The sequence below is a fragment of the Narcine bancroftii genome, chromosome 6, assembly GCF_036971445.1.
Source record: "Narcine bancroftii isolate sNarBan1 chromosome 6, sNarBan1.hap1, whole genome shotgun sequence".
Lineage (NCBI taxonomy): Eukaryota > Metazoa > Chordata > Chondrichthyes > Torpediniformes > Narcinidae > Narcine > Narcine bancroftii.
In genome coordinates, this window is record NC_091474.1 from 123187867 (window position 1) to 123197481 (window position 9615).

Here is a 9615-nt window from a genome sequence, read left to right on the forward strand (position 1 = left end):
ACCTGGCTAGGGACACACCCTTTAAGGCCCAGACAATAGGCGTGGCTTAGCACTCATCCAATCGCTGTAAGCACAGTCTAGATACAGTAACTATATACACTATGTACATTGGTGATAGATCTGTATTATCACATCAAGATTATTCTCATACAATAGTACAGAACATACAATATCACACAAAATTGCCTTCTGTCTGCCGTAAGGCAAAGAGTTACCTGGCACCTCTTACAGTACAAGACAAAGAGGAGCAAAAGAGAGTCCCTTCATAGTTGGAGGGATTCTCCTCCAGCATTCCCGCAGCCTCTGGAGCTGCACACACTCCTGTTTGATCCATCGACAACCTGAGCTCCAGATCCAAACCTGCAACATGATCTGCAAGCCTTCAATGCCCAAGGTCCTTCGGGATCCCTCCTTGCCCTCAACATCCTTATACCCGGTTCTCATGAGCTAGACTCCAGCAGTCTACGGCAAGTTACTCGCAGCTTGTGTGGATCCCTCAGCCTTTAAGTCGCTTGTTGGTCTGTTGCCATGGTCACCATCCATCCTGTAGGGACATTTCCTCTGCTTCTCCTCAATGGTGGATGTTCTCCCAGTTTCTGGTATCCTGCACCAGTCTTCTGTTGCCCTGGAGTCTACAACCCCTTGTGACTGCTGCCGAGTACTTGGGCAGAGACCCATTTTTGCAGGATTTTAGTTTAAAAAATATTATTGGCACCTTTAACAGGCCATTTAAGGGCTGAACAGAGCTGCCAGCATTAGGACCGGGCAGCTGAACCCTTTGGAGTAGCGCTGCACCTCCTCTCTCCTGGGTTCACACCAGCAGCAATGCCGGCATTACAGCAGCTCTGGTAGCACCACCAATCTTTTTTAACAACCCAAATTCCAAACCCAGAATAAATGCTCTAACATCGTCCTTCAACCTCTGTATTGTGAACCATGACTATAGTTGCATATCCTCTAATTCTCTTCAGTTCCATTTTCCACCAGTTTTTTAAAAAGGCATCATGGAATCAGTAAAGATTCTCAGGTTATAAATGTGTGACTTTAAGATTATAGCAGCCAATGAAACTCAAACTCTTTCCCATTTTCTAATAAATACAATGAGTCACTGAGAATTTTGATGAAAATTTTGAACTTTTTGTTCTATTTTAGGAAGGAGGAGGAACAAAATTTGATTGCAATTGAACAGGATCTGAATGTTCTGCAGAACAAGTTAATGAAGATGGCTAGTTTGAGAGAAAAGAAAAATCAGCTTCTCTTCCTTCACCTGCAAATTATATTCTGTTTATTGCAAAGAATGAAAGTTAGCAGTGAACCTACAAACTCAAAGCAAGATGATTAAAATTGCTGCCTGTTACTTCTGTGCTATTGAGTACTCTTGGGACTGGAGTAACCTTAAGCTTTTTGAAACTTGGTAGAAACAAATATACATCACCACACCTCACTATCTGCTCCAATATTCTTTTGGGGTTGCGATACTGTCATCTTCTTAGCTTTGTAAATGTTGCCTCTTACAAAAGTTATATTCATTCCAATCTTCAGACAGAAAGATACAGGAAGTCACTTGGTATAACCACACCTAATCCTTAGCAATGGTCATGTTCCAAACGGAACAGAGATTATGCACATGGGCAGAGGTCTTTAAACCAAAGATTAATGAATGGCACCCATTGTTGCAGTACAAGGTGATTCCTGTGATTTAATTAACCTGTTTATATAACGTGGTTAAAATAAGCACAATCTTGTGGTTGCCACTGTTAAATTTCTTCATTTTTACTAAGACTAGTGACATGGAATTTGTTGCAGTATTGGCAAGAAAAGTTTTCAAAATTTCTTGTCATTGTTGGAAATTTAAATTTAGAATGTAATATGAATACAGGGCAAAATTATTTATAAAAACATTCACATCTTGTAATTTTCCTGTTGTATTTTCATACAATTCATGTACTGCTGAGAAAATTATATTAAAAATAAGGTTACATCGAAGAAAAGAATTTTGTTCTCTAAAGTCAGTAATTGTAGTGCCTGATACTATGTGTCTCCTCAGTCGAAGTTCCTGCTGCTTTTTTTTTACACACTGTGAACCATATCAATCAAAATACATACAAACATTTCCCTCTTAAATATACACAGTGGCATTTTCTCCCCTTTTTTCCCCCTTACCTTCCCTCCCCCCTTCCCACCCCCCTCCAAAACCAATATTCAACATATACAATACAATAAAACCATAAAATAATATCTTGACACAAAGGAAAATAAACAAGAAAAATGCATCATTTACTTTTACACACTGAATCGAGTCGTATTGTCTTATCATTTTAGGGGATGGAGATCCGAGGCAAGCTCTTTCTGTTATTTCCATGTATGATTCCCAAATTTGTTCAAACAATATCAGTTTATTTTTTAAATTATATGTTATTTTTTCCAATGGAATACATTTATTAATTTCCATGTACCATTGCTGTATTCTCAGGCTCTCTTCCATTTTCTAAGTTGACATTATACATTTTTTTGCTACTGCTTAGGTTATCATAATAAATCTTTTTTGCACTTTATCCAATTTGAGGCCTAATTCTTTACTTCTTATGTTACTTAAAAGAAAGATCTCTGGTTTTTTTGATATGTTATTTTTTGTGATTTTATTTAATACCTAATTTCGATCTTCCCAAAACTTTTTCACTTTCTCACATGCCCAAATTGCATGTACTGTTGTTCCCATTTCCTTCTTGCAGTGAAAACATCTATCTGATAATGTTGGATCCCATTTTTTTAACTTTTGGAGCATGATATATAACCTATGTAACCAATTATACTGTATCATGTGTAACCTCGTGTTTATTATATTCTTCATAGTTCCAGAACATAACTTTTCCCATATTTCATTTTTTATGTTTATGTTTAAATATTTTTCCCACTTTTGCTTGAGTTTATAGCTTATTTCATCATTTTCCTTGTCTTGCAACTTTATATACATGTTCGTTATAAACCAGCATCATATAGACCAATATCTCTACTTAATTCAGATTATAAGATAATAGCAAAACTATTAGCAAACAGATTGGCCAAATGTGTACCAAAAATAGTACAAGATCAAACTGGATTTATTAAGAAAAGACGAACAGCGGATAATGTCTGTAAATTTATTAATTTAATTCATGCAGTTCAAGGAAATAAGATGCCAACAGTGGTTGTTGCTTTAGATGCAGAAAAAGTCTTTGACAGGGTAGAATGGAATTATTTATTCAAAGTATTACAGAGGTTCAATCAACCAGAAAAATATATTAATTGGATTAAAGCATTATATAATGGACCATTGGCAAAGGTGACAGTAAATGGATATGTATCTAACCAATTTAAATTAAGTAGGTCAACTAGGAAGGGATGTCCACTATCTCCCTCACTGTACGCTTTAGCAATAGAACCATTGGCAGAACTGATAAGAACAGAAAATAAAATAAAAGGGATAAAAATAAAGGAGTATAAAATCAGTTTATTTGCAGATGACATCATAGTATACTTAACAGAACCAGAAATATCAATAAAAGAACTACATAAGAAATTGAAGGAATATGGAGAAATATTGGGATACAAAATCAATGCAAATAGAAGTTCCTGCTGCTTAAGGCCTCAGTATTGCCAGTCAATCATTCAAGATGTTACTAAAAATCAAATTTCAAAAGCAGAACCTATGCCATTTGAAAGTTAATGAACTATGTAAGGTAAAAACATCATGAGATGGGACCGGAGAAGGAGTCACCCAGTACTAAGGAGTAACAGAATGTAGATTCTGTACACTCAAGATAAGCTTTGCACTAACAAGAATGATGTGCAGCAGACTAACAGAGAAGGATAGCAACAGTTTATTCATTGGACAATGTAATGGTATGATAATTTACTAAGTACATATCCTGAGGTATAAAAAAACACCACTTGCTGATAACGGCAGAATGCGCCTTCTCCAACTAACACTGTTAGTTGCAAGTGTTACAATCCGGCAATAAAGAACAAAGAACCTTGATTTCGACTCAGTCTGGTGTTTGACTCACTCATTCATGAACAAAGCAGACCTAACAATTATCATCATAATTACTGAATTACTGAAACATTAAGGTAATTTTCAGCTCTTTAATGGACGGTCACTAGAGTTTTTTCTGAAAATGTGGGGAAATCAAACACATAAGACCCAAAAAGTAGTTTTAATTGCCTGATCTCTTCCTGATCCCACAGTAATTGACAGGGTTAGTGTTTGAGAACACAGGCAGGGGTAACATAAGATATAGGAATAGTAGCAGGCCATTTGGCCCATTGAGTCCACATCACTGATCCATTTTCCCACTCAGCCTTACTCCCCTGCTCTCTAATCATAACCTTTGTTAGCCTGACTATTGAGATATCTATCAATCTCTGCCTTAGATACACCCAACTACCGACCCTCCATAGCCATCCGTTGTAGCCAGTTCTAGAGGTTCTCCACTCTCTGGCAAAATAAATTCCTCTGCATCTGTTTTAAATGGGTGCCCTTCAATTCTGAAGTGTGCCCTCTTATCTTCATCTCCGCTACCAGGGTAAACAACTTTGCCAGATCTATTTTGCTCAGGTCTTTCAACATTAAAAATGCTTCTATGAAGTCTCCCCCCCCCCCCCCACCCCCCCAATTCTTCTGAAGTCCAAGGAGTACAGTCCAAGAGCCATCAAATGTTCTTCATATGCTAGTCCCTTCATTCCAGGAATCATTCTTATGACAAACTTTAAAATTACCAAAATAGTTTACATTTCTAAGAGTGGAGATTGTTTATTGGAATCCTTTCTGCCTATGAAAGTATCCTGGGTTTGAACCCTGCCACAACCATTGTCTTTTCCTTGAAAATAAAAATCCACAAAGAATCAGAAGATCCACAAACACCTGTGCAAACACCGGTCTTCAGTGGAAGGTCAATAGACAACATACAAGGTCGGCCTCATCAGCAACAACGATGATTCACACGACAAAGAAGAGGTGAAAAATCTCGTGAAATGGTGTGAGAATAGCAACCTGAGTCTCAATGTGGACAAGACAAAGGAGATAATTGTGAACATCAGGAGTCCCTTCACCACACATTAGTAATTCTATAATGGAGAGCACCAATTTTCTCAGAGTTCACTTAAAAAGTGAGCTATCCTGGACACATAACATCTCTTCCCTTGTCAGGAAGATGCAACAGAAGCTGCACTTTCTTAGAAGGCTGAGGTAGGCAAGGTTACAGACCACCATTCTGCCACCTTTCTACAGGAGCTCTATCACGAGCATCCTGGTTGGCTGGATCACAAAGTGGTGGGATTGCTGTAGAGTATCGGATCAGAGTTCTACCTACATGACCATAAAGGAGGCAGAGAGGATCTCTGAGGTCTCCTTCCTCCCCATCAATGTGATTTACTGGGATCGTTCTTTAAAGGTAGCATGCAAAATCTGTAAGGACCCCATCGCCCTGCACACAGCATCTTCCAGCTACTTCCGTCTGGAAAGAGATACAGGAATATTAGAGCCAGATCCATTAGGGTGAGGAACAGCTTCTTTCCATGGGCAGGGAGACTGCTGAATGACTGCTAAACTGCTAAAACAACTCCCCATGACTACTACTTATTAATAATATTTATTTTGATGTATATATGTTCTGTGCATATGTATAGTTTGTATGTACATTATTTCTGTTTGTGTGTTTACACTGTATTTGCACCATGAACCAGAGAATGTCCCATTGGGTTGTAATGTTACATTTGAATAATAAATTTGAATATGTAAAAGGCATTCTCAGTCTTGAAATATATTTCTTTACAAATTCAACATACATAGTTTAGTACTTTATATGGCAAAATATCATTTTTGACCAGTTCATCTCAGGAGATACCAGGGGCCAAAGAGACTCAAAAGAACAAGGAGAAAATTGAATACAATTAGATTTAGGATGGTAGGCCTAACTGAAAGATAGTCACGAATGATGGACCAATTAAATTTTGAGAAACTTTTGAAGTTAAAATAGACAAAATGCTAAGATGTGAGAATTTTAGGTTTGGAAGCGGTCAAAGAGATGATCAGTCAAAAGGTATGCATTTAAAAATCAAGATGGTGGTTTACTGGAACCCAAGCCCAACAACCATTTTTCCCAAATGTCCAACATCTTTAAATAAACTCACAATTAATGTTCAAGAACAGAGGATACATATGGTAATGCTAAGCAAATCATCCTGATAGAGATAAAACTGAGCTCAATTTTTTTAACCTGAATATATAACTTGACCTGAAGCCAATATTGTCATGTTCTATTGGGTAGGCAGACTCCATTCACATAACACTGAACCCTGAGGCCTCCACCCCTACCATCCTCCTGGTCAAAATACAATTCTTGAAAACCAACTAGATGAACTCAGAACTACATTACAGCATGAGGAGGACATCAGGGAGTGCTGTGTGTTGGGCTTCACAGAGACATGGCTAAGCAAGGACATTCCATTGGCTACACCCTGCACCGCGCAGACCAGACTCTGGTGTTAGGAAAAACCAGGGGAGGCGGTGTTTATGTCATCATCAATACATCGTGGTGCACAAACATGAGAGTTATATCCCAGGCCTGCTTTCCCATTCTATTTGCCAAGGGAGTTCACCGCCATCATCTTGGTCGCAGTGTACAGTCCGGCCCAGGCTGTCAGGCTGGCACTGGAAAGACTGAAATCTGTGATTTGCAGCTATAAGACAGCACACCCTGATGTCTTCCTGATCATTGGAGGGAATTTCAATCAAGCTAACCGGAAGAAGACTCTTAACAAACTACCACCAACATGTTACCTGCAAGACCAGAGGAGCTAACACATTTGACTGCTGCACCACCATGAAGTGCACCTACTGAGTCATCCCTCGACCCCACTTTGGCAAGTCTGATCACCTGGCTGTACTTGTACACCTAGTGTACAAGCAGAGACTAAGGGCCACAGCACCAGTAAAAGATGGTAAAAGTATGATTGAGGGAGGTGGAGGAGGGCCTGCAGGATTGTTTTGAATCAGTGGATTGGACCATATTCAAGTACTCACCCTTAGATCTGAATGAACATGCAACATGCATCACGACTTCATCAAGACTTGTGTGGACGAGTATGTGCCCATGTGTACATAGCGGGAGTTCCCCAACCAGAAGCCTTGGATGAATCGAAGATTCGCAACGTGTTGAGGCAAGATCAAGGGCATTTAAGGACGTTTAGGTACGACCTGCAGAAGGTTAACTCTGCAACAAAAAAAGGCGATTGTAGTGGAAGAGACAGATACACGGCAGGGACTACAGACCATTACACCCTATAAAGTGAGGTCGAACACCATAAATGGCTGTGATGCTTCACTACCTGATGGGCTGAATATCTTCTATCCTCACTTTTAATTTTTAACTTTAGACATACAGCACAGGAACAGGCCCTGTCGGCCCAAAAACCTGTGGTGCCCAATCAGACCCAATTGACCTACAACCCCAGGTACATTTTAGAGGGTGTGGGGAAATCGGAGCCCTCAAGGGAAACCCATGAGAATGTACAAACCTACAGACAGTGCAGAATTCAAAACCTGGTCCTGATCGCTAACCTTGAGGAGAACTCAACAATGTCTCCAAAAATCCCTGCAAAGGCTGATGACCTTGTGATAGCTGTCTCTGAGGCCGACATTAGAACATCATTCAAAAGGGTGAACCCTTGCAAGGCATCAGGCCCTGGCGGTATACCTGGCAGGGTACTGCAAATCTGTGGCAACCAACTAGCTGGAGTGTTTAAGGACATTTTCATCTTCTCACTGCTGCAGTCGTGTGATAGTCATGCTCCTGTACAAAAAGTACAACCAAGCCACACAGTACAAACAATTCAAATAGACTTTATCTGAATAATGTTAGAGGGAATAAGCAGTCGTTAGCATTAGGTAGACAAGGTCACCTCACTAAGACTGTTGGGTCTCATTCAAAGAACACAGTCACAAGGTACAATATTTAAGGTATTTTCTAGCATACAAATTGGATAACATTTCCTTGAATGTATTGTTACAACTTATGTTTTACATTTTGCATATCCTCTTCTGAAAGATAGGGAAATGATTTACTGTCAATCATTTATTCTTATGTACAAGAGACATCCTTCTTGAATACAGAATCAACAGAAGTCTGGAAGGTTGCTCTCAGTACACACCAATATCCGGTCTCTGCCTGCCTGATTTCCAATTAACACATGAAAATAGCTAGTTAATGTTAAACTATTGAAGTTAACAATGGTGGCCAAAACTTCTGAGCAGAAACAATGCCAACCAGGGACTGAGTGATGCTGTCAGTGTTTACTGCAGCCTGACAATTTACATTGTGTCTGACAAGTAACAACTCAATCAGCTGCATTTGGACGGGAAATTGATTTATGAATGGGCTGCCTTTTGACAGCTCGTTGACTCTATTGGTAGTCAGTTAGCACTATTGTGTTAAGGAGATCAGGCACATCAGGATATCTGGAGACTGTGGTGTAGAAGAGGTGAGAATTGATTCCTGTCTGGAGGTTTGTTAGTTTTAATCTTGTACCCTGTTCTCTGGAAGCTTCTTGACAGAGTAAAAGTTATGCTGGTTTTCTTAGAAACAATTTTTGTAGCCATCGTAAAAGCACAACTTTCTACATTTCTACAGTCGTTGGTTCCCACCTGCTTCAATCATCCCAGCCCCCAAGTAGAGCAGTGAGCTGCCTCAACGACTGTCATCCAACAGCAGTCAAATCTACTGTAATGTAATGCTTTGTGAGGTTGGTCGTGGCCAGAATTAAGTCAAATTTATTGACGTCAGATTGTACAAGTACAACCTGACACAACAGTGTTCTCTGGTTCTTGGTGCAAAACATGTAGAGACACAACCAGACTTAACACTTACAAATAATACATATGCATGACAAGTATTTCATTGATACAAACAAATAAATAAATATTGTCTTGTACTTGAGAGTCTTGGATAGTGTGAGCAGTTCTATTGGTTGTTCAGCATTCTCACTGCCTATGGGAAGAAGCTTTTCCTCAGCCTAGTGATGCTGGCTCTATTATTCCTGTATCTCTTCTCCAATGGGAGGAGCTGAAAATGCTGTGTGCAGGGTGGAAGGGGTCCTCAATGATTTTGCGTGTTCTTTTCAGACAATGATTCTAATAGATGACGTCAATGGTGGGGGTGTGATGACTCCAATAATCCTCTCTGCTGCTCTTATGGTCCTGTGGATTGACCACTGATCCATTTCTCTGCAGCCATCGCACCACACTGTGATCCAGCTGGCCAGGACTCTCTCGATAGAGCTCCTTTAGAAGGTTGGCATAATGGTGGCCATTAGCCTTGCCTGCTTCAGTCTTCTCAAGTGATGCTGAAGCTGCACTAATCCAGGCAAGTAGAGAATATTCCAATCACACTTCTGACTTGAGCCTTGTAGATGTGGACAGTCTTTGGGCAGTGAGAAGATGAGCTATTCACTACAGGATTTAGGCTGCGAACTAAAAGCAAGTCTGCAGCACTGGTCACATTTCCCTCTTTTGGGGCTGCAAATTTCAAGCTTATTTTCCCCTTAAATAATATTTGTACATTTTTTGCAGGTGCATAT

General features: G+C 39.7%; 1 protein-coding gene across 1 annotated transcript in view; it reads left to right on the forward strand.

Annotated features, from left to right (window-relative positions):
• Positions 1-1357, forward strand: part of LOC138736409 (transient receptor potential cation channel subfamily V member 5-like) — a 109104-nt gene extending 107747 nt beyond the window's left edge. Inside the window, exon 19 of the mRNA XM_069885894.1 lies at positions 1153-1357. Coding sequence (XP_069741995.1) covers positions 1153-1342 — 190 coding nt within the window. The 3' untranslated portion in view covers positions 1343-1357. The remainder of the gene's footprint in view (positions 1-1152) is intronic.
• Positions 1358-9615: the final 8258 nt, after the last annotated feature.